The 26,605-nt window shown below is 42.7% G+C and overlaps 1 protein-coding gene across 1 annotated transcript in view; it reads left to right on the forward strand.

Annotated features, from left to right (window-relative positions):
- The first annotated feature begins 15,094 nt into the window (after positions 1-15,094).
- LOC117521981 (Golgi reassembly-stacking protein 2-like) overlaps positions 15,095-26,605 on the forward strand; it is a 38,585-nt gene continuing 27,074 nt past the window's right edge. Inside the window, exons 1-3 of the mRNA XM_034183345.1 lie at positions 15,095-15,280; positions 19,091-19,171; positions 22,382-22,585. Coding sequence (XP_034039236.1) covers positions 15,218-15,280; positions 19,091-19,171; positions 22,382-22,585 — 348 coding nt within the window. The 5' untranslated portion in view covers positions 15,095-15,217. The remainder of the gene's footprint in view (positions 15,281-19,090; positions 19,172-22,381; positions 22,586-26,605) is intronic.

A 26,605-nucleotide genomic window follows, 5' to 3' on the forward strand; every position in this document is an offset into this window, starting at 1 on the left:
GGATGATCCAGAGGAGGCATGGGAGAAGGTCATGTGGTCAGATGAGACCAGAATAGAGCTTTTTGGAATCAACTCCACTTACCATGTTTAGAGGATGAGAACAACCCCAAGAAAGCCATCCCAACTTTGAAGCATGGGGATGGAAACATCATACTCTGGGGGTGCTCTTCTGCAAAGGGGACAGGAGGACTGCACTGTATTGAAGGGAGGATGGATGGGGTCATGTATTGCGAGATTTTGGCAAACAACCTCCTTCCCTCAGTAAGAGCAATGAAGATGGGTCATGGCTGAGTCTTCCAGCATGCAAATGACCCCAAACACACAGCCAGGGCAACTAAGGAGTGGCTCCATAAGAAGCATTTCAAGGTCCTGGAGTGGCCTGGCCAGTCTCCAGACATGAACTCAATAGAAAATCTTTGGAGGAAGCTGAAACTCCAAACCTGAAAGGTATGGAGGAGTGGGCCAAAATCCCTGCTGCAGTGTGTGAAAACTTGGTCAAGAACTACAAGAAACATCTGATCTCTATAATGGCAGACAAATGTTTCTGTACCAACTGTTAAGGTCTGTTTTTCTAGTGGATCAAATACTTATTACATGCAATAAAATGCAAATTAATTATTTAAAAATCATACAATGTGATTTTCTGGATTTTTTTTTTTTTTTTTTTTTCTGTCTCTCACAGTTGAAGTGTACCTTCGATAACAAACCCAGACCTCTGCATTCTTTATAGGTGGGAAAACCTGCAAAATTGACAGTGGATCAAATACTTATTTTCCCCACTGTATGTGTAACATAAATATTACTCCAATATGTTTCCCTCATATTGACAAGATTTCAGAAAACAAAAACAAACAAACCAAAAAAAATGTCGTAAATTCAGCTTGAACCCCTGTTGTCCATATTTAAAAGCAGAGACACTAACTACAAGGTGACTTCTCATTTTTTTAATTTATGTATTTACATATAAGGGTCACCTGTGGACAAACATTCTGGCCACCTGCCCATCAAAGGCTCAGCAGAGTCATTTATTCACACTGAAACCCAGCCTCTGATTCTGACTTAGTGCATCACTCAGGCCTTTATTGTGGCTTTGACAGACGCTGACAGGCATTCAGTGATTGTTGGATAAATCAAGAAACTCAAGAACTTATTGCCGTTTGCAGTCGTGTCATCTCTGAGGCTGCTGAGTGCAGTTTTTAATGCATATCATGATGCCGGGGGTTTGCATTGTGCTTCGAGTTAATATATCACTCTGAGGCTGTGGAACAAGCATTGTGGATTGTTGAACAAAACACAGAGTGACTGAATTAACTTGGAGGCAAAGAACTGATTGTGTGACAGCATTTGATGTTAATTTCATGATTGTGATTTAATTTGCACACAGACAGCACCATGCAGCAACAGCATGTTAACTACAAAGCGATCCATAACGGCAACATACATGTGTTCATCACGTCAAGAGTCGGAACGGCTGAGCGGTCCAAGGCGCTGCATTCAGGTTGTAGTCTCTACAGGAGGCGTGGGTTTGAATCCCACTTATGACACACCTGTGCTTGGTTGTTGTTTAAAGGGGAACAGAAATGCCCACGGATTATTTACAGCATGAATAAACAATAAAATGTTCTTTTCATAGTTCAAGAAACACTAAAGACCATAAAACATTTGCAGAAAACCTTGTTTTAGTGGTGGTCTGACAGGTTTTGAGATCGACTGGCTGCTGCCATTTATGCAGGGTGACGTCACTGGTTGGGGGGAAGATGAGCTTCGTTCTGAGATTCCCTGCCAGAGGCACCAGCAACATGGCTTTGGGATCAACAAGTGAAAGCACATCTTTGGAAATTTCTGACTTTTCTGATTTTAAGGAAGATGCAGATGCTTATCATGAGCACCCAGGTTCCTTATGGCACCTGGGAGAGGTCACTTAAAGTGATTTTTTTTTTTTTTTTTTTTTCTGGCCGTGATCATTTGTGCACACGTTTTCCTTTAATTGAGACCTCGAATTAATAAAACGTGCACACATTTTCCTGGCCATGATAATTCACAAGCACATTTGTGTGTGTGTGTGTATACTGTATATATACATATTCTATTTCTACATCAATTTCTTATTTTATTGTATTAAGTATTATTATTATTGCTTATCCTTGCACACGCTGTTTGATGCACATTTTCCTCTAATCTCACCCATCTTGTGTGTTTTTTTTAGAGCTGACGTAACATGTGAATTTCTCTACTGTGAGATCAATAAAGACTTATCTTATCTTAAATTGAGCCCTCAAATGACTAAAACGTGTGCACGTTTTCCTTTCGTTCAAAATGAACTCCATAATATGACCTCAATCATCATACTCACGACGGGGGAGATGCTTCGCACCCAGCATCCTTTTTAAAGTGCGTAGCTACAGTGTTTTTTTGTTTGTTTGGTTTTTTTTTTTTTTTTTTTTTTTGATTGCTAAAACACAAAAAGCAAAAATTAGGCACAATTTTCACAACCTTTACTTCTGTCCCCAATCACTTGACTCAGTTTGTTACTACTTTAGATTTATCATATTAGAACTCTGACTTTCCTTCTTTACACTCTGATGACAATTTCACATCACCTTGTTGTCAAAACACAACACACAATGTTTCAGGTTTGCACACACTTCTCACATAAAATCTCAAAACATCAATCCACAACACACAAATATTCAAATCTCGAAACGTTCGTGTCTGTCGAGCAATTTGCAATCAAGGACTGCAGCATAAAAGGAGGCTTGACTCTCTGTTTTGTTTGATGAGCAATGGAGAACAGAGACAACAGTCAGAGAAGGAGAGGGGTATGAATGAGAGCAGGAGGAGGACGAGGAGGAATAGGAAGAGGAGGAAGAAGAGGAAGAGGAGGAAGAAGAGGAGGAGGAAGAGGAGAAGGAGGACAACAAGGAGAAGCAAGAGAAAGAAGAAGGAGAATCTGAATCTCCAATGGGATTCGTGCTACTGTACTGGACCATGTGCTCAACCATGGGTTGAGCATGAGGGAGGCTGACCAGAGGGTCCAGCCAAACCTCAGCCGCTTCAGTGTCGACCATCATTAGGACGTTCAGGATGGAGAACAGGTACGAAATCTATTTTCCATGTATTGTAATACTGCATTCAATAGACTACAGCACTGTTTCCTAAATAGTGTTTTGGGACGCATCTGTGGGTCGCAGTCACATTGTTTTGGGTCCGTTTATTCTTTGTTTCCTATATTTTGTTATTAATTATTATTATTGTTTCAAAACATTTAAGTAAAGAAAAATGATTCCAAGAAAGCAAATATTTCCATGAATTACTGTGAAAAGCAAATGTCATTTTTGTTCCCCAGGTACTGTAATTTCATGAAAAAATAAAAGAAAAATCCAAGAAATTCCATGAAATACAGAATTAGAAAACAAATGTGTACAGTAAAAAGTAGTGAAAAAAGCAACTCTACAAGCTCACAACCCAGCGCAAATTGATGCGTTGTGAGCTTGTAGATCTGCTGTTCACTTGTTTGGGTCTTGGGTTAGTGTCTACAGTAATCTCTCTTTTGGGTCACTAGCTGAAAAGTTTGGGAACCAGTGGACTACAGTGTGCTCACAGTATTTATATTTTTCAGGGTTGCCAGAGAACCTCATCGTGGAGGAAGAGCTTCAGTGTCACACAGCAACAAGAGACAGCTATTGTAGACATGGTCCGTGAAAACAATAGCCTCACACTAAAACAGATACAAACAAGGGTCCTGGCTGACGATACCATCTTCAAGGACCTCATGGGGTTGATTCCCACCTGTGGCCTTTCCGTGTGGAGTTTGCATGTTCTCCCTGGGTTTCCTCCAGGTGCTCCGGCTTCCTCACACATTTAAAGACATGCAGGTTAGGTGAAATGGAAAATTTATAATTGTCTAGGTCTTCCTTGCAAAAGAGATCTTGATCTCAATGGGACTAACCAGGTTAAATTAAATGATCTTCAAAATGGTGGTGGACATGGCAAGATGAAATGCATGTGATTTGTTTAAAGTGCTTTATGCACTTTAAACAAATCACAAAAGGGAGTTTTGCCTGTACTGCTCATAGATGGAGTAAATATCAAGAATGTCTGCAGACATGGCTGGAATTGGACAGTGAGTGACACAGTGTTGCCCAGAGTCACTGTCTGAGCATCATTTGCAAGAAGAAAGACAGATTTATGAGAGTATCACATAAAACAACAAAGGATTGTTTGATGCAGACTGAAACTTTGACAGCAGGTTAGTGGATTTATGCAACATGATGTAGAAATGTATACTCCAAACCTGAATTTCTACAGTGACTGATCAGAGAAAAATGCAGACTGTGAACTTTTAATGTTCACATAGGCCAAGAAAAGAATCAAAGAAAAACACCTTGTCCATGTTGAGGAAATGTTAAGAAATATTGATTTTCTGAATAACGGTGGTGAAAAGTCAGGCCCAGGGAGTTTGATGTTTTATTAAATAAAAAAAAAAGCTCCAAAAGTGGTTGGGACACTTACATTGTATAATAGTAGTAAGCAGAGAACTGCGTAGTATAGTCATAATGGGCCATTATCTGAATGCTTCAGCCAGAACACAAGACTACTGAAGCCAGGTACTCCACTGTTTATTATATGGAGAATATATATATTTAAAAAGGCATTACAATGATGGTCTTATTTAAATCATTATGTTTAGGTAATGCCAGCTTCTTCTTTTGCTTCTCCTTGTTCGATGGGAGATCTTAGTGAGATGTCATCTGCTGAAGTAGCAGCATCATGTTCCTCGGAGGGGCATCAGCTCACTTTACTCTCCAACTCCCCCTCAGACGCCTCAATGCAGCTGTCTTTGCCACTGAAGAAAAACAGGAAAACAAGGACAATTTAATCCACGTTTCCTGTCTCCTGACCTGACAGAGTTTTACTTTCCCATGAATTAAAATAACAGCAACAGAAATGTTTCTTGTTGTACCTGTCTGAGTCAGTCTTGGACTCTGGCAGCTGTTCTGTCTGTTGAACGACGGTGGGGAATCCAGGTACGGCTCCAAGAGACACGGGCAAAGTTCCTCCTGTGTATGTCTGTACCATCCTCATCATCTGAATGAAGAGAATTTGACACACAGACCAAACAGTTGATTTGTTGAGTATCACACTGAACATTACACTTAGGTAGTAATTGTACATTTTTTTCACTACAATGAGGAGCAGATTGTGGGGGAGCAACCCCAAAGGTGTGTGATTAAAATATGGAAAGATCCTGCATAAACAAAAGCCTTACCTCAAAGGTGAGTCTGGAAACAGCGTCTGCATGCTTTGCAACCTCAGTCAGCATGATCATCATCTGGTCTGCCACAACCCAGTCATAGGGCAAAGTCCTCTTTTCTCTCTCAGTCACAGGTTCTTCCATGACATGAACCTGGACAAAAACATACATGTGGAAAAAAGTACAAAATTAAAGGACAAGAATCCAAATGTTGGAAGTCTCTCGACAATCGATATGTGACACATAAGATCCCTAATCTAATGTCCCTGACTGGGATGTTTGTGTGGCTGTACCATGGCAATGTCCTGCTGGTTCTTCTCCACTTGGACCCTTGCCTCATGAGTGTCGTCTTCACTGCTGACATTCTTCTCTGATTGGTCACACCCATTTTCCTCATCTGGAAGAAAAGGCAGATGGAAAAGAGAAAAACAAAAAAGATGTAAAAACACCGACAGCTGATAAACCCAAATTCACCCTCATCCCTCATCCTCCTCACACATACATGGCACATCTACTGTGGAAGACAGTTCACATATAAACTCAACAATTCATAAATTAATTGATAAACCCAAATTTAGCAGCTACCTTTGCTTGGCTTTGACTCGTACCTTCCTCATCCAGCATTGGTTGGCTGTCTTCACTAGGAAGGTATTCCTCTTCTGAGGGAGCATCACCTTCCTCAGTGGAGCTTCTGCAGTCCTCATCCTCCTCAGTCACAGAAAGGTCACTGCTTGAAGGACTGTGCAGAGACTTCAGACATTTGTCTTTGTCTGATTCTGCTAAGCTATCCAGCATTGGTGGGCTGTCTTCATTGGGAAGGGATCCTTCACCTTCCTCAGTGGGGCTTGTGCAGGCCTCATCCTCCTCAGACATACATGACCCCTCTGCTGTGGAAGACAGTTAACATATAAACTCAACAATTCATGAATTTATTGATAAAGCCAAATTTGAACAGCTGACTGCACTTGGGTTGTCATACCTTTCTCAGTGGTTGGGATGATGTTCTCCTCCTGGGACTCAACATCTGAACAGGGTTCTTCTTCTTCTTCTTCTTCTATGGGACTTGGTGTTGTTTCTCCTGTCGTACCTTCCTCATCAGGACTATTCGGCTCTGATTGGTCACACTCATTTTCCTGCTGATTCTCCTGTAGGGTCAAAATATCACACAAATAATCAAATCAGTGCATGAATAAGATTTGATTAAACAAAATACACAGTGAGCCATCAAGAGTGATCATCCTATACATTTAACGACTAATCACAAAGAAACATTAAACTGCATTTAGGAGGTCTCGGATTTCTACTGAGTGAATATTGTTGTTCTGAATGGTTGTGTTCTGGCTCCTAGTCTGTTCAGTGTTTGTTTAGCAGCTAATCCACCCTGAGAAGAAGACAAAAAGCTGAAGCCAACATTAAACGTAACACCCATCATCTTAGGCTCCGTAGTGTCACAGCAAAGTCAAATTCAAACTATTCTTTGAAGTTTATGTGGGAAATGTTCATGTGAATTCTGGAGATGATTCAGTAATCCAGTTGACATGTGTCATGTTTAGAAGGTCATGATGGACAGACGCACCTGCGCAATTTGGACAAAGAGGTGAAGTTCTCGATGACCCGTGGATATGCTCCTCTCATCATGGAGCAGCTGCTGCAATAAACCATGGGCGGTGCTAAAGATGAGCCTTGCTGCTGGATGACAACGTAGCGCATCAGGTAAGAGCTGTTCCTCATCTGGAAGAAAAGACAGATGGAAAAGAGACAAACAAAAAGGAAGATGTGAAAACACCCACAGCTGATAAACCCAAATTTAACAGCTACTTTGCTTGGCTTCTACATGTACCTTCCTTATCCCACAGTACTAGGCTGTCTTCATTGGGAAGGGATCTTTCAGCTTTCTCAGTGGGGCTTGCACAGTCCTTATAAACATAAACTCTCCAATTCATAAATTAATTGATAAACCCAAATTTAAGAGCTACTTTTGCTTGGTTTCTACTTGTACCTTCTTCATCCAGCATTGGTGGGCTGTCTTCTTTGGGAAGGGATTCTTCACCTTCCTCAGTGGGGCTTGTGCAGTCCTCATCCTCCTCACACATACATAGCACATCTACTGTGGAAGACAGTTCACATATAAACTCACCAATTCATAAATTAATTAATAAACCCAAATTTAACAACAACTTTTGTTTGGTTTATATTCGTACCTTCTTCATCCAGCATTGGTGGGTTGTGGTCATTGGGAAGGGATTCTTCACCTTCCTCAATGGGGCCTGTGCAGTCCTCATCCTCCTCAGACATACATAACCCCTCTACTGTGGAAGACAGTTAACATATAAACTCAACAGTTCATAAATTAATTGATAAACCCAAATTTAACAGCTACTTTTGCTTGACTTGTACTCTTTCGTACCTTCCTCATCCAGCATTGGTGGACTGTCTCCATTGGGAAGGTATTCTTCACCTTCCTCAATGGGGCTTGTGCAGTCCTCATCCTCCTTAGACATGCATAACCCCTCTACTGTGGAAGACAGTTAACATATAAACTCAACAACTCCTAAATTAATTGATAAACCCAAATTTAACAGCTACTTTTGCTTGACTTGTACTCTTTCGTACCTTCCTCATCCAGCATTGGTGGACTGTCTCCACTGGGAAGGTATTCTTCACTTTCTTTAATGGGGCTTGTGCAGTCCTCATCCTCCTCAGTCGTACATAACCCCTCTACTGTGGAAGACAGTTAACATATAAACTCAACAATTTATAAATTAATTGATAAACCCAAATTTAGCAGCTACTTTTGCTTGGCTTTGACTCCTACCTTCCTCATCCAGCATTGGTTGGCTGTCTTCACTAGGAAGGTATTGTTGTGTGTTGGGGGGTGTGGCTGGACATTTTGGTGTTCTTTTCTTTTCTTTGCTCTCCAGGTGGCATGAGAACTGATTTGTCTGTGGAGAAGGTGCTGACTGAAGAGTTCTTCACCCTCATCAACATCATGTGCAGCACCTGTGAATGGTGCTCACGTGCAGCCTTAAAGACTTTCAGCTGAAGCAGATAATGAGATGGCGTTCTGCATTTAAGTCATGTGTGATTCAAGCAGAACTGCCGGGAACTCGACCTTGTGATGTTCGTTTGTGAGACGCTGAGGACCGCGCCTGGGTTTGACACATCGAGCCCGTGAAGGAGGAAGGGTGAGGGACACATGCTGTCAGCACACATCAGAGGTGATTAAGTGTTTGACTAATTGTTGATAGTAACTTGGTATTTTGTTACGCAGTATATTTGAATTGTGATGAGGATTGTGCAGCTTGCTTCTCACTGCTGTGGCGTGTGGACAAGAGATCCTCCACCTGTTGTGAGAAGCCGCTCATTTGCATAAAGCTTAAAATACAGACCTGAATGTGTTGCTGATAGTGTGTGTCTTTTGAAGGATATTAGTTGTAACTGCTGACTTACCTCACCCCTTCTATCCTTCGCAGAGAGTCGGTTTGTCGTGTCCACCTGGGGGGTGTTTGGCGGTAGTGGTGAGTCCAGGAGCGCCGGGCTTCGATCCTTTTGGGCGCTGGAGAGCATGCCAGCCTTCACTCCACCAGAAGGACGCTGTTTTCATTTTTACACTTTGTTGTGCACCAGCAGGTGAAATAAAGGAATTGTTTTTGTTATTGGAACCGCTTTCTAGTTGTTTTTAGCGCTGGGTTCCGTCTGACGCAGGTCCGCTCCTCAACCCGCGTCGACACATAACAGTAGTTCCCGGCCATTCCATAATGGACCCAGCGGCAGAGGCGGTTTCTTTTGCCGAAAAAGTTCAAGAACACTTAGAGAAAATATGGGAACAATTGCCGCATCTCACAAGCCAAATTGGGCCAGCGGACGCCCGTGTTGCGGAGCTTGTAGCGCAAGCCGTTCCGCTTCCTGCTGCTCCAGCTGCGGCACCATCGATACTGGTGCAGATAACTCCGTCTCCCAGAGATTCGGCGTCCGAACTGATTGTTTGTCGTCCGGAGCCTTATGCGGGAGACGTTGAAGCCTGTGCTTCATTTTTGATGCAATGTTCTCTGGTGACGTATCTCCAGGTGTTCTGGGACAGGCAAAATAACACACACACACAAAAAAAAACTTGTATGGGTTAATGTTTTGTTTTCTTTGAATAGGGGTTATAATTTGTTTGGGGAGTCAGAGGCGTGTCTGGTGGAGTGAATGTTAGGCGGTTAGAAGCCCGTCTGGGCTCACTTAATTGTTAATTTTTATGTGTTTTTAGGTATTTTCTGTTTGGGTTGTTGGGTCGTTTTATTTTGTTGTTTTTTATTTCCCTACATGCCTAACCCCAACCTCACTTGCTCCAAGACCGTTCGTCTTGTGGGTTGTGGGGTGGTGCAGGTTGGTCACGCTGAGCGTTCTCAGAAGACCTCTGCACCTGGGGGGGGGGGGGGGGGGGGTTGTTAGGGGCGTTTTTCTTGGTTTGGTTAGGGCCCAGTTCCACTCCAGCCTCGGTGAGCCTTTGTACCGTTCGTCATTGGTGTTGCCGGGGTGTGGTGCAGCGGGAACATACCTCAGTCGGAGGGGTGGGCCGATCTGTTGCCGTTCGCCATTTCGGTAGTTCCACCCCTCCCGAGAGGCTGGGGTATGGTCGAGTTGGGGCACCGGACGTATTTCCGGTTTTCCGCTGCGCCTTGGGGTTGGGGCTGTGTTAGTTTTTCCTGTTCCCTTCCCCGGCTTAATGTTTTGAGCCGTTCGCCAAAATTGAGCTGCCGAGGGGCTCTGGCAGGGACCTGGGGTCTTTCGGGGTGCCGGGGAAGGTAACAGGGTTTACGGTCATTTTATATCCCCCCGGGGTTGTTTTTGGTAGTCCTCCGGGGTTGGATTTTGATTTTGTTTCCTTCCGGGTTCCACCTCCAGGGTTGATGGGACGGTCCTCTGGGGGGGGAATTGGCTTGGGGCCGACTAGCCAAGTGTGGCCGGGTCTGGGGTTCCGGGGTTGTGGGGAGGGTACCTCCTGGGGTTGATGGTACGGTTCTCTGGGGGGCGCCATTTGCTCCATGTACACCTGGGGACCTTTGTGGGATTCTGGTTCTGGCTGTTCCTCCTGGAACTGGCGGTAAAGGCCTTCTGGGGGGGGTTGGGCTCTGCAGGTCATTCTGGGGGGGTTGTTTGTTATTTTTCTTTTATGCATTTATGTTTGTATTGTGTTTGTGGGGCTGTGTTGGGTTTTTGCGTTTGGGTGTTTTTCTTTTCTTCCCAGGGTTGGATGGGACGGTCCCCTGGGGAGGTTTTGGGTGGGTTTTGTGTTTTTTCTTGTGTGTTGTATTATACTAGGGACTGTTTTGGGGTTTTTGTTGATGCCAGCCGGCCATCCAGCTGCGGTGCCCTGTCCTGCTGTCTGTGGTGGACCTTGGGAGCGTTGTGCTGTCTGCTTCCTGACGAGGACCCCGGAGGGAGGTGCTGTTCTCGGGTCTGGTCTGTTCGGTCGCCGGGAGGCTTCCCGTTAAAGGGGGGGTACTGTTGTGTGTTGGGGGGTGTGGCTGGACATTTTGGTGTTCTTTTCTTTTCTTTGCTCTCCAGGTGGCGTGAGAACTGATTTGTCTGTGGAGAAGGTGCTGGCTGAAGAGTTCTTCACCCTCATCAACATCATGTGCAGCACCTGTGAATGGTGCTCACGTGCAGCCTTAAAGACTTTCAGCTGAAGCAGATAATTGGATGGCGTTCTGCATTTAAGTCATGTGTGATTCAAGCAGAACTGCCGGGAACTCGACCTTGTGATGTTCGTTTGTGAGACGCTGAGGACCGCGCCTGGGTTTGACACATCGAGCCCGTGAAGGAGGAAGGGTGAGGGACACATGCTGTCAGCACACATCAGAGGTGATTAAGTGTTTGACTAATTGTTGATAGTAACTTGGTATTTTGTTACGCAGTATATTTGAATTGTGATGAGAATTGTGCAGCTTGCTTCTCACTGCTGTGGCGTGCGGACAAGAGATCCTCCACCTGTTGTGAGAAGCCGCTCATTTGCATAAAGCTTAAAATACAGACCTGAATGTGTTGCTGATAGTGTGTGTCTTTTGAAGGATATTAGTTGTAACTGCTGACTTACCTCACCCCTTCTATCCTTCGCAGAGAGTCGGTTTGTCGTGTCCACCTGGGGGGTGTTTGGCGGTAGTGGTGAGTCCAGGAGCGCCGGGCTTCGATCCTTTTGGGCGCTGGAGAGCGTGCTAGCCTTCACTCCACCAGAAGGACGCTGTTTTCGTTTTTACACTTTGTTGTGCACCAGCGGGTGAAATAAAGGAATTGTTTTTGTTATTGGAACCGCTTTCTAGTTGTTTTTAGCGCTGGGTTCCGTCTGACGCAGGTCCGCTCCTCAACCCGCGTCGACACATAACAGGTATTCCTCTTCTGAGGGAGCATCACCTTCCTCAGTGGAGCTTCTGCAGTCCTCATCCTCCTCAGTCACAGAAAGGTCACTGCTTGAAGGACTGTGCAGAGACTTCAGACATTTGTCTTTGTCTGATTCTGCTAAGCTATCCAGCATTGGTGGACTGTCTCCATTGGGAAGGTATTCTTCACTTTCTTTAATGGAGCTTGTGCAGTCCTCATCCTCCTTAGACATACATAGCCCCTCTACTGTGGAAGACAGTTAACATATAAACTCAACAATTCATAAATTAATTGATAAACCCAAATTTAACAGCTACTTTTGCTTGGCTTCAACTCGTACCTTCCTCATCCAACATTGGTGGGCTATCTTCATTGGGAAGGGATTCTTCAGCTTCCTCAATGGGGCTTGTGCAGGCCTCGTCCTCCTCAGACATACATAACCCCTCCACTGTGGAAGACAGTTAACATATAAACTCAACAATTCATAAATTAATTGATAAACCCAAATTTAACAGCTACTTTTGCTTGGCTTCAACTCGTACCTTCCTCATCCAACACTGGTGGGCTATCTTCATTGGGAAGGGATTCTTCACCTTCCTCAATGGGGCTTGTGCAGGCCTCATCCTCCTCAGACACACATAACCCCTCTACTGTGGAAGACAGTTAACATATAAACTCAACAATTCATGAATTTATTGATAAACCCAAATTTGAACAGTTGACTGCACTTTGGTTATCATACCTTTCTCAGAGGATGGGATGCTGTTCTCCTTCTGGGACTCATCATCTGAAGAAGGCTCTTCTTCTTGTTCTTCTTCTTCTATGGGACTTGGTGTTGTTTCTCCTGTCATACCTTCCTCATCAGGACTCTTCAGCTCTGATTGGTCACACTCATTTTCCTGCTGATAGTCCTGTCGGGTCAAAATATCACACAAATAATCAAATCAGTGCATGAATAAGATTCAATCAAACAAAATACACAGTGAGCCATTGAGAGTGATCATCCTATACACTGAAAAAAGTGAAACATCAGTGCACTTCATTCAAAGTACTTATTTACATTGGTCTAATGGAAAATTGTGGGTTCCAGTTTAAATTTGCTGGAATCAGTTTACCAAATCATAAATATATATTGTGAAAAACTAAAAAAGTAGCTATTACAAATTACATCATTTTTTTAAGTTGATCCAAAGTATGATTTTTTTTTTCCATGTACATTTAGCTACTAATCATAACGAAAGATTAAACTGCATTTGGACAGGGTGCTCAGTTGGGTTGATCGCATTATGACCCTGAAGCAGGTGATGTGGCTACTGACCCTAAAATACCAACAAAAACCAGTCTGTGGAAATTAGCAGCTAATCCACCCTGAGAAGAAGACAAAAAGCTGAAGCCAACAATAAATGCAACACCCGTCATTTAGGCTTCGTACTGTCACAGCAAAGTCAAATTCAAACTATTCTTTGAGATTTATGTGGGAAATGTTCATGTGAACTCTGGAGATGATTCAGTAACCCAGTTGACATGTGTCATGTTTAGAAGGTCATGATGGACAGACGCACCTGCAGCATTTGGACTAAGAGGAGAAGTTCTTGTTGAGCCGTGGATATGCTCATCTCATCAAGGAGCAGCTGCTGGCATAAACCATAGGCGGTGCTAAAGATGAGCCTTGCTGCCTGATGACAATGTAGTGCATCAGGTGAGAGCTGTTCCTCATCTGGAAGAAAAGACATATGGAAAAGAGACAAACAAAAAGGAAGATGTTAAAACACCCAAAGCTGATAAACCAAAATTTAACAGCTACTTTTGCTTGGCTTCTACTTGTACCTTCCTCATCCCACTTTGGCAGGCTGTCTTCATTTGGAAGGTATTCCTCTGCTGAAGGAACATCCCCTTTCCCATTGGGGCTTGTGCAGTCCTTCTCCTCACACATACATAACCCCTCTACTGTAGAAGACAGTTAACAAACATATAAACTCTCCAATTCATAAATTAATTAATAAACCCAAATTTAACAACTACGAGGGTAGGCTGAAAAGTTCTAAGGCTCCCCATGAAGGAGTAATGCATTAACTGCATTACAGTGAGCCTTAGAACTTTTCAGCCTTCCCTCGTACTTTTGTTTGGCTTCTACTCATACCTTCTTCATCTAACATTGGCGGATTGTGGTCATTGGGAAGGGATCCTTCACCTTCCTCGATGGGGCTTGTGCAGTCCTCATCCTCCTTAGACATGCATAACCCCTCTACTGTAGAAGACAGTTAACATATAAACTCAACAACTCCTAAATTAATTGATGAACCCAAATTTAACAGCTACTTTTGCTTGACTTGTATTCTTTCGTACCTTCCTCATCCAGCATTGGTGGACTGTCTCCATTGGGAAGGTATTCTTCACCTTCCTCAATGGGGCTTGTGCAGTCCTCATCCTCCTCAGATGTACATAACCCCTCTACTGTGGAAGACAGTTAACATATAAACTCAACAATTCATAAATTAATTGATAAACAGTGATCATTCTTGATGTTTCAACATCTTAGCTGTCATCCACCCGGGGGTAAAGTCAGTTGATTGGACATGATTTGGAAAGACACACACTTGTCTACATATACAGTGCATGATGCGAGTCCGCATCCCATGCTGAGGATCGTGAGTTTGTGTCCAGAGGGGAATGAATGGCGGAGTCATAACAACACAACACAGAGTGCAGCCGCTACACTAGTCTCTCAATTCCTGTCACTGAAAAACATCCCCACAGCATGATGCTGCCACCACCATGCTTCACTGTAGGGATGCTGCCAAACATGACATCTGGCATTCACACCAAAAAGTTCAATCTTTGTCTCATCAGAGACAAAGTTAATAGAGAATTTTGTTTCTCGTGGTCTGAGAGTCCTTCAGGTGCCTTTTGGCAAAGGAGTGGCTTCCTTCTGGCCACTATACCATACAGGCCTGATTGGTGGATTACTGGAGAGATGGTTGTCCTTCTGAAAGGTTCTCCTCTCTTCGCAGAGGAATGCTGGAGCTCTAACAGAGTGGCCATCTGGTTCTTGGTCACCTCCCTGACTAAGGCCCTTCTCCCCCGATCGCTCAGTTTAGACGGGCGACCAGCTCTAGGAAGAGTCCTGGTGGATCCAAACCTCTTCCATTTACAGATGATGGAGGCCACTGTGCTCATTGGGACCTTCAAAGCAGCAGAAAGGTTTCTGTACCCTTCCCTTCTGTGCCTCCAAATCTGAAGACTTAAAGCTGTAATTGCTGCCAAAGGTGCATCAAAAAAGTATTGTGCAAAAGGTGTGAGTGTACATGTGATTTCTTAGTTTTTTTAATTTTTAATAAATTATAGGGTGTCATTATATGTCCTTTTAGGGGTAATGAATTTACTCCATTTTGAAATAAGGTTGTAACATAAAATGTGGAAAAAGTTAAGTGCTGTGAACTTGATGACGTTATTTCCTGCCACGTAACGGCGCGTGCGCAGTAGCCTGCTGGTGGTTTGGCGAGTGGCGACGTGTACCGGTTTGTGGAAGTATTCAGCTGTCTTACGCCTGCTGGGGAGAAGTTTCCATAAAATCAACAATAGCCTTAAAAGAACTCAAACATGGGAGGATCTCAGAGTGTGGAAATACCCGGGGGAGGCTCCGAGGGTTACCATGTCCTCCGGGTGAGGTTTTTTTCTTGAAAAGCCTGGTGTTAGCTGTTAGCTTAGCATAGACAGAGGCGGTGGACTCCCCGCTGGATCGGTTGACCCGTGGTCGGGGATCCACCTAAGGCCCCCGGCTAGACAGAAGCACAACTAATGTCCAGAGTTCTGGAAATGTGTTTGGGTCGTTTATTGCATCTTGTCCTAAATGTTTTTGTTAGCTAGTTGTCGCTAGCTGTGTTGCCAGACGCTGTGTGGGTAAAGAAAGCTACGTTGCTTTATTGAATGACAGCTGCCAGACTTGTTTAGTTCATGCATCTACAACCCCTGGCAATAATTATGGAATCACCGGCCTCGGAGGATGTTCATTCAGTTGTTTAATTTTGTAGAAAAAAAGCAGATCACAGACATGACACAAAACTAAAGTAATTTCAAATGGCAACTTTCTGGCTTGAAGAAACGCTATAAGAAATCAGGAAAATTAATTGTGGCAGTCAGTAACGGTTACTTTTTTAGACCAAGCAGAGGGCAAAAAAATATGGAATCACTCAATTCTGAGGAATAAATTATGGAATCACCCTGTAAATTTTCATCCCCAGAACTAACACTTGCATCAAATCAGATCTGCTTGTTAGTCTGCATCTAAAAAGGAGTGATCACACCTTGGAGAGCTGTTGCACCAAGTGGACTGACATGAATCATGGCTCCAACATGACAGATGTCAATTGAAACAAAGGAGAGGATTATCAAACTCTTAAAAGTAGGGATGGGTATTGATAAGATTTTATCTATATCGATGCCATTATCGATTTTGCTTATCGATCCGTTTCCTTATCGATTCCCTTATCGATACCTCGTGAATTTTGTACTAAAAGTAGGCTTTACAGGTTTTCTATGTATTTCATTGAGTCTTAAAGTAAATAAATATGAAATTGGTCACTGTACCCTTGATCTCTGGACATAAATAAAAATAAACAAAACGGTGTTTCACTTTGAAGTTATTATTTCAGACTGGACTCAATCGTTCTAACTTGACTCATCAGAGAGCCGCGCAGCGTTTGGAGCTGTGTGAACAGAACGGAGGACGATTCTCGTTTCTTTCTTTCAACAAGACAGGAGTCCCAGTTAGTAACTTTAATCTGCACAAACGTGACTCACGATTGACATATTCAGGGATGAAAGTGGTGAAAAACAAAAAAAAGCTGAAACCCAAAATTATCCCCCAACACCACCTGCACGAAAATGTTTGAATTCTAGAAGCTCTGAAATGCAATCTGGGACTATTCCAGACAATAAACTGGAGTGAGTGCAGCATCCATTTAGGTGAGAAAAAAAAAACAACTTTCCTTATTCAAATTCATTCCAGTAGTATTCTGCTCTTACTAGCATGCAGCAGTTTTCTAGTTTGGCAGATAGTTCTGGAGGAAATCACTGAAGAAATTAACACATTGAAAATATGTTTTGAGCAAAACAAACTGTCATTAAACTTAAATAAGACAGGGCTGAAATGGAGGTGTGAGAGTCACTAGGTGTTCACAGGAAACACTTATTTATTTCTGTATGTATGTATTTATCTATTTATGTATGTTCATTGTTAGTTGCTTTTATATTTTCTGTTGTGTTTCTATTCAGGTTCCGTTTGTCTTTTTTCTCTAAAATTGTATATAATAAAGATTACTAATATATAAACAAAAATAAATTTAAGAAATATTACAATTTGAAAACAAATGCACCCGAACGTGATGAGCTGCAAATGCGTAATGCTAACTTTTAACATTGAAAATGCCATAGACATGCTAACGTGTTAGCATCGCTCCCGTTTTTCAGTTATAAAATACATCTATCAACTGTTTCAGAAGACCATAACAGGTCGGTTTAACATAGAAAAGGTAAAGAATACTCAGACGTATGCTCTTTAGGGTTTTAGCAGGGGAAAATTAAGCGAAAGAAAGTATAAACGAAGCAACAGATCGAAGCATTGCTTCAATCTGCAAACCACTGCTTCGATTGGTTCAAGGTTCAGAGCAAAGCCGCGCTGCAGAAAAGTTGATCACGGACCCGCTGCAGGGTCTGTAATCAATGTAGAGAAATCATTTTCCTGACAAACACCTCCCAAAACAACGGCCACTCTGAAGGACTGATAACAGAATCGTTAAGCACAAAGCTTATTGATGTCGGTGGATCGAATCATTTCTTAACGATACCCGAAAGAAACCGGTTCTCGATACCCATCCCTACTTAAAAGAGGGTAAATCATCACGCAGTGTTGCAAAAGATGTTGGCTGTTCGCAGTCAGCTGTGTCTAAACTCTGGACCAAATACAAACATGGGAAGGTTGTTAAAGGCAAACATACTGGTAGACCAAGGAAGACATCAAAGCGTCAAGACAGAAACCTTAAAGCAATATGTCTCAAAAATCGGAAATGCACAACAAAACAAATGCGGAACGAATGGGAGGAAACTGGAGTCAACGTCTGTGACCGAACTGTAAGAAACCGCCTAAAGGAAATGGGATTTACATACAGAAAAGCTAAACGAAAACCATCATTAACACCTAAACAGAAAAAAACAAGGTTACAATGGGCTAAGGAAAAGCAATCGTGGACTGTGGATGACTGGATGAAAGTCATATTCAGTGATGAATCTCGAATCTGCATTGGGCAAGGTGATGATGCTGGAACTTTTGTTTGGTGTCGTTCCAATGAGATTTATAAAGATGACTGCCTGAAGAGAACATGTAAATTTCCACAGTCATTGATGATATGGGGCTGCATGTCAGGTAAAGGCACTGGGGAGATGGCTGTCATTACATCATCAATAAATGCACATTTACGTTGATATTTTGGACACTTTTCTTATCAGTTGAAAGGATGTTTGGAAATGATGAAATCATTTTTCAAGATGATAATGCATCTTGCCATAGAGCAAAAACTGTGTAAACATTCCTTTCAAAAAGACACATAGGGTCAATGTCATGGCCTGCAAATAGTCCGGATCTTAATCCAATTGAAAATCTTTGATGGTAGTTGAAGAAAATGGTCCATGACAAAGCTCCAACCTGCAAAGCTGATCTGGCAACAGCAATCAGAAAAAGTTGGAGCCAGATTGATGAAGAGTACTGTTTGTCACTCATTAAGTCCATGCCCCAGAGACTGCAAACTGTTATAAAAGCCAGAGGTGGTGCAACAAAATACTAGTGATGTGTTGGAGCGTTCTTTTGTTTTTCATGATTCCATAATTTTTTCCTCAGAATTGAGTGATTCCATATTTTTTTTCCCCTCTGCTTTGTCTAAAAAAGTAGCCGTTACTGACTGCCACAATTTTTTTTTTCCTGATTTCTTATAGTGTTTCTTAAAGCCAGAAAGTTGCCATTTGAAATGACTTTAGTTTTGTCATGTCTGTGATCTGCTTTTTTTCTACAAAATTAAACAACTGAATGAACATCCTCCGAGGCCGGTGATTCCATAATTTTTGCCAGGGTTTGTATATCGGACATGTCCTTGTGTGCAGTGTTTTTATTTTCCTCCCATTTTGTAGAAACGTTCTGACTCCCAGTCTGTTTTTCTGACGTTCACACTCCAGCATATTGGGTTTGACATGAGTCTTGTTGTCCCAAACTTTCAAGTAAGAAAACAAAAAGGTGGGGTGACATGTCAATACCCAGTTTCATAAAAGAGTCTTCATCGTGAAAGAAGTGTGATTAAGTCTAGCATATGTAATGCTTTTCTAATTTTTGTTGTCTACTCACTTTGAATTGTTCAGTACGTTATTTTTATTTCAAATTCTTTGAAATGCATAAAGTGAAGGTGCACCTCTGGTTGTCTTGTACAGGTTCAGGAGAACTCCCCTGGACACAGGGCAGGGCTGGAACCTTTCTTTGACTTCATTGTGTCCATCAATAACACCAGACTGGTAAGCAGGGAAAGTACGAGGTCTGTGAGAAAAGTATCCGACCTTTTTATTATATGCAAAAAATATATGGATTTGATTCATATGTTTTTACGTCAGCCAAGCTTGAACTTTCGTGCGCATGCGTGAGTTTTTTCACGCCTGTCGGTTGCGTCATTCGCCTGTGGGCAGCCTTTGAGTGAGCACTGGTCCACCCCTCTCGTCGTTTTTTTCATTGTGAGGAAATGGCGGAATGAGTTGGGCTTTTTTTCCATCAGAATTTTTTCAGAAACTGTTAGAGACAGGCAGCTGGAAACAATTTGGAAAATTCACATGGCTTTCGGTGAAAATTTGAATGGGCTTCACAGAGATTACGGAGTGTTACTACCGCTTTAAGGACGGTGCGCCGCGCTCCGAGCCGCGATCGACAGGCAGAAACAACCATTTCATTTCTAAATGGATCGCTGTGTGGCTCCGGGACCATCGTGTGCAATTTCTCTGGTTATCACAAGAGCTGGACATCAGCCATTTTGTGGCAGATTTCACTTTTAACAAGAGATTTTGTCATGGAAAGCCGCGCGGAGGCTTCGCGCGTCACAACGGATTCGCTGTTGGAGCGAGACAAAGAACACCTCTGTTTTTGAGTGTCAGAGGACAAGTTGGGACAAGCCCAGCTCTCCACAATTTCTCTTATACTCACTCGACTGGTAAGCACTGAAAGCCGAGATAGGCATGTCCCAACTTGTTCTCTGACACTCCAAAACGGAGGTGTTCTTTGTCTCGCTCCATCAGCGAATCTGTTGTGACGCACGAAGCCTCTGCGCGGCTTTCCATGACAGAATCTCTTGTTAAAAGTGAAATCTGCCGGAAAATGGCTGATGTGCTGTTGAGCTCTTGTGATAACCAGAGAAATTGCACTCGACGGTCCCGGATTGACACAGCCATCCGTTTAGAAATTAAATGGTGGTTTCTGCCTGTCGATCGCGGCTCGGAGCACGGCACGCCGTGCGCCATTGTGGGCCATCCTTAAAGCGGTAGTAACACTCCGTAATCTCTGTGAAGCCCATAAAATTTTCACCGAAAGCCATGTGAATTTTCCAAATGGTTTCCAGCTGCCTGTCTCTAACAGTTTCTTAAAAAAATCTGATGGAACAAAGCCCAAATCATTCCGTCATTTCCTCGCAATGAAAAACGATAAGAGGGGTGGACCAGTGCTCACTCAAAGCCTGCCCATAGGCGAATGACGCAACCGACAGGCGTGAAAAAACTCACGCATGCACACAAAGGTTCAAGCTTGGCTGACGCAAAAACATATGAATCAAATCCATATATTTTTTGCATAAAATAAAAAGGTCGGATACTTTTCTCACAGACCTCGTAGTCTGTAAGGCAGCACAACTCACCAGTTGATGACTTTTCATTCATTTTTAAGACTAAGATTTATTTATCGGTTTTGTTTGTTGGTATGATTCATTTTCAGTTTCCTTACCAATTTTTGCTCATTTTTCTGTTTTGGAAAAAAATGCAATGCCAACAGGTTTTTAGTATCAATTCAGCTGTTTATCTGTTTGCTAAATGCAAGATTTGACATAATATTACTTTTGATATAATGAACTTGCAAAGCAGAACTGTCAGAAAAAACTTGCTGGCATTGGTAAGAGGAATTGATAGCACCTGATGCAGGGATGCTTATTCACCATCTTTGGACGGTTTTCTGTCTTTTTGTACATTCTTGCCATCTGAAAGAAATGCAGGGCTGTAAAAACTCTGCGGATCCGTGAAATTCTGCGGATTTCATTATGGGGGGGGGGGGGGGGGGGGTTGTTTGTGTTTTACTCTGTAATTGTGATCGTCACTGAGTTTTTAAAATGTCTGCCGCAAAGTGTTCTTTTTTTACGACATGGTGCAAGTTTTATAAGACCGCGGCGGTCCGCGGACACTGATCTGTGTGTTACAGATACAAATCAGTGTCCTCGGAGCCGCAGAGTTTTGAGGAGAAAAAAGCCTGGCTGTTGCGACAGTTGTCGTAAAGTGAGACTGGTTGGTTGCTGCAGCGACGCTGTGTCTCCCCTGTGCAAAGCTTAAGCTAAACGTAGCATGTGGACATCGCAAGCCTTTAGAACTCTAAAGTTTTTAAAAGAAGACTTGTGCAGCATATCTCTGTCACGGATCGACGTCGGACAGAGAAAAGATGGCAAGAAAGACTGTTTGAAAAAGTCTGATAAGGACAAGAATCTGTGGAATTGCATTCTTTGGACTAAATTCGGACCTGAAACAGCTGTTACAGTTATGCTCAAAAGTTTACATATCCTGGCAGAATTTTTGTGTTTTTGGCCATTTTTAAGAGAATATGAATGACGACACACAAACTTTTTTCACTCATGGTTAGTGGTTGGGTGAAGCCATTTAATGTCAAACAGCTGTGTTTCCTCTTTTTAAATCAAAATAAGAGAACTACCCAAATGACCCTGATCAAAACTTTACATACCCCTGTTCTTAATAGTGTGCATTGCCCCCTTTAACATTAATGACAGCTTGGAGTCTTTTGTGGTAGTTGTGGATGAGGCTCTCTGATGGGAAAGCTGCCACTGAATATGTCTCGGACTTTATTTACATTAATTACAAAGAAATACAAAGAGTGGGTCTTTATGGTAAATCTGCATGGAGTAGACATTTCTAAAAAACTGAGCTTCAGACAATGTGACTTTGGGTATTCATGTTTTCGAATTGAATACATACTTCTCTCTTTCACACGTTCATGACAAATGTAGCTTTTTTTGTTCTAGCACTTAGGCTTTTATACATAAACTCAGTGAAAGCACTTGCACAACTTGGATTTTTTTTTTTTAAAGGCCTTGGTAAAAAAAAAAAATAAAAAGACTCATTAAACAATAACCTTTGCCCAACTTTATTCACCAGTTGTGTTTGCATATAACATGGCTTCAAGACTCCACTGACAGTCAGATTCCCATCAAAATTACTTAGTTTCACCTCGAGGTGGGCGATATGACAATTATAGATCGTGAATAATTAAAGTGTCTGCATGGTTATCCTTCAGAGAGATTATCAGAATCACAGTGCACATTCTGTCAAGTTGCAGCTCCGTGCCTCGATCCTTTAATACATCCACTCTTCCTCTGTTGTTTTGCCCAAGGATGCGGTGTATTTAACATTCCCTATTTGACAAGTAACATGATTTGCAACAAATAGAAACCAATACTTTTTTCTTTATAGAACAAGGACAATGACACCTTGAAGGAGTTGCTGAAAGCCAGTGTGGAAAAGCCAGTCAAGATGCTGGTTTACTCCTCAAAGACCCTGGAACTACGAGAGTCCACAGTTACCCCCAGCAACCTGTGGGGCGGCCAGGGCTTGCTTGGTGTCTCAATTCGTTTCTGCAGCTTTGAGGGTGCTAATGAGAACGTTTGGCATGTGTTGGTAAGTGACCCTATCATTCAGTATCTCTGACATATTTACATCAGCAAGGCCTTCAATGGAAGACATTAGAATCTGATATCTACTAATGTAACTTTTGATATCTATCGATGTAACAAAAGTCAGACATCACACCCACTCGCTGAACATGAGTGTCAACAGAACAAACTCATGTGAAACTGAGCAGCGGCTCTGCCATCTCATTAACAGGTGGTAATTTGCCTGTTACCACAGACTTCTTTACTGCCTACTTGCACACCACAGAAAAAAGTTGTAAACACTGCTTGTTTAATAAGGTAACACTGTGCTTTGTTTTGTGAAGAATGTTAAATGTCTCTGTGTGCAGTTTCTTGCCATTAGCAGGTGATGATGCAGCTCTGCACATTTCTGTTGTCTTGCGTACATGGACGATTACTTTTCTACGAGTAAACCAACAGTTTTTTTTTTCCGTTTTTGACGATTACTTTTCTACGAGTAAACCAACAGTTTTTTTTTTCCGTTTTTGAAGTAATTTTCACATTAAGGCAGAACTGTAATTAAAAAAAAAATGGTATAAAAAATGTGATTCTTCAATGTGTATTGTTATGGTTTTATGACGGGACAACTTCAGCTGGGCAGCTCTTAAAAACTGTAAATTATGTTTGCCCAATTTGGGTCAGCGGGCACATATTTGGGCTGCACAGCCTTTGTTTTGACAGGGTGTTCCTGTAGTAAAATTTTGAAGGGAAAAGGAGGTTCACATACACTCCGGCATCTACCAGTGATGACTGGGGAGATTCTGCCAATAAATTTGACTTTCATATATGAGTAATTCTTCTATAACAGAATTACATTCCAACCAAAATAGCATGTGTCCTACTATTTTCTTACCAAAAAGAAAGTAAACTTGTCCTATTCTGGAAGAATTGGCTCAAGCATTTTTTATTTATTTATTTATTTTAATGGGTTCAATTCGACAGGTGACGTCCCACCCCCACTCTGAAATCAAGACAGGAGGGGACACTTCAGTAAAATGTTACAAGATGATTACTAAATAATCAGTAATAGAAAATTATTTGTGTGTGTGTGGTTTGTTGGTTTCCGAGCATGGACAGCCCGCTTAAAATCACACCACAGATTTTCAGTAATATCCAGGTCTGGGGACTGAGATGGCCATTCCAGAACATTGTACTTATTCCTCTGCGTGAATGCCTTAAGGCCCTTTCACACCGGGGCTGCTTCAAGTTGCTTCCTGTGGCGTCATGACGACGCAGGAATGTCTGCGTCAGGTGCGTGCAGCAGGGGTAGAGAGGAGGTGAGAATGCAGCCTGCAGGTTCTCTGCACAGAGAAATCACTCTGATTTCTCTTCTAGTTTATACGAGGTCTGTTAGAAAACTATCCAACCTTCTTATTTTTTGCAAAAACTATATGGATTTGAATCATGTGTGCTTGCATCAGCCAAGCTTGAACCTTCGTGCGCATGCATGAGTTTTTTCACGCCTGTTGGTTGCGTCATTCGCCTGTAAGCAGGCTTTGTGTGAGCAGTGGTCCACCCCCCTCGTCGGATTTTCATTGCGAGGGAAATGTCTGAACGATTTGGAGCTTTGCTGCATCAAATTTTTCCAGAAACTGTGAGAGACAGCCAGGTGGAAACCATTCGGAAGATTCAGAAGGCTTTCAGGGACGATTCTATGGGGATCACACAGATTATGGAGTGTTACAACCGGTTTAAAGACGGCGCACAATGGCAGAGGGCGCGCCACGCTCCGAGCAGCGATCGACAGGCTGAAACGACCAGATCATTTCCAAACTGAATGCTGTGTTGATCCGGGACATTGTCTGACTACCAGAGAAATGGCAGAAGATGTGCACATAGCACTTTTTTTTGGCACATTCCACTGTTACAGGAGTTTTTGTCATGAAAAGACGTGCGGAGGAATTCACACATCGGGACAGAGCCACTAATGGCGCGGGACAAAAAGCAACGCCGTGATGAAGCCTCACAGGACAACTTGTCCACAATTTCTCGGATAGTCACACGACTGAAAAGCCACCGAAAGCCGTCTGAATCTTCCGAATGGTGCAAGAGCTGGGCATGTTACAATATGTCCTGTGAGACAAACACGGAGGTGCTTTTATCCCGCGCCATTAGCGGCTCTGTGGCAAATTCCTCCGCTCCTCTTTCCATGACAAAAACTCCTGTAACAGTGGAATGTGCTGAAAAAGTGGTATGTCCACCTCTTCTGCCATTTCTGTGGTAGTCAGATGACGTCCTGGATCAACACAGCGTTCAGTTTGGAAATGATCTGGTCGTTTCAGCCTGTCGATCGCCACTCGGAGCGCGGCGCGCACTCTGCCATTGTGCGCTGTCTTTAAACCGGTTGTAACACTCCTTAATCTGTGTGATCCCCATAGAATCGACCCTGAAAGCCTTCTGAATCTTTCGAATGGTTTCCACCTGGCTGTCTCTCACAGTTTCTGGAAAAATTTGATGCAGCAAAGCTCCAAATCGTTCAGACATTTTCCTCGCAATGAAAATCCGACGAGGGGGGTGGACCACTGCTCACTCAAAGCGTGCTCACAGGCGAATGACGCAACCGACAGGCGTGAAAAAACTCACGCATGTGCACGAAGGTTCAAGCTTGGCTGATGCAAGCGCACATGATTCAAATCCATATAGTTTTTGCAAAAAATAAAAAGGTTGGATAGTTTTCTAACAGACCTCGTATTTGTTCTTGTGCTGAGCTGCAGGTCTGCGCTCTGAGTTCTGTTGTAGTTTTATCTTTCTTCCTTTGACCGTGAGCAGCACGCGCGTGTGAACGAACTGTCCGTAAGTAAATGTGGAGATTTCTGGAGTTATACTTGATCTGGACATGTCATGTCTCTAGCATTCAGACTGTGAGCGGGACTTATGTCCTTTTTTGTCCTTTTTTTTGTTGTTTTTTTTAACACAGTGATGAAAAAGTTTGAGGGGAGAGCGAGGAGTGCAGCCAGCCATTTCTTTTTTCTTTTAATTGTTCACGTGCGCGCGTGAATCGTCCGTGAGTGGACTGGAGATGTCCGGGCTTTTTGCTGGATGTGGACATGTCCTCTGTCTGACAATCAGTCTGTGAGCAGGACTTTAATGGACTTTATTTAAACACAGTTGTAACAGAATTTAAGAACGAGGAGCTGCAGCAGCTGTCAGGCCTGCAAAAAGCATTTTTTTTTCTGTGCTCTTTGAGCGTGTAGTTTCACTGCATTGTGTACACGGTATAAAAACAATCCTCCGTGATTTATACTTTGGAAACAATGGAACACAGCAGGATTCATAAATTGGCGTCAGGTAATGTTGTGAGCGTGTGGCTTCCAGTCACGTTGAGTACCGTCCTGTTGCTCTGACTTGCGCTGAAACCACTTACAGTGAGGAAAATAAGTATTTGAACACCTTGCGATTTTGCAAGTTCTCCCACTTAGAAATCATGGAGGGGTCTGAAATTTTCATCTTAGGTGCATGTCCACTGTGAGAGACATAATCTAAAAAAAAAAAAAAGAAAAAAAAAAAATCTGGAAATCACAATGTATGATTTTTTTAATAATTTATTTGTATGTTACTGCTGCAAGTAAGTATTTGAACACCTGTGAAAATCAATGTTAATATTTGGTACAGTAGCCTTTGTTTGCAATTACAGAGGTCACGTTTCCTGTAGTTTTTCACCAGGTTTTCACACACTGCAGCAGGGATTTTGGTCCACTCCTCCATACAGATCTTCTCCAAATCGTTCAGGTTTGGAGTTTCACCTGCCTCCAAAGATTTTCTATTGAGTTCAGGTCTGGAGACTGACCAGGCTACTCCAGGACCTTGAAATGCTTCTTACGGAACCCCTCCTTAGTTGCCCTGGCTGTGTGTTTGGGGTCATTGTCATGCTGGAAGACCCAGCCATGACCCATCTTCAATGCTCTTACTGAGGGAAGGAGGTTTTTTGCCAAAATCTCGCAATACATGACCCCATCCATCCTCCCTTCAATACGGTGCAGTCGTCCTGTCCCCTTTGCAGAAGCGC

The sequence above is a fragment of the Thalassophryne amazonica genome, chromosome 12 (assembly GCF_902500255.1).
Source record: "Thalassophryne amazonica chromosome 12, fThaAma1.1, whole genome shotgun sequence".
Lineage (NCBI taxonomy): Eukaryota > Metazoa > Chordata > Actinopteri > Batrachoidiformes > Batrachoididae > Thalassophryne > Thalassophryne amazonica.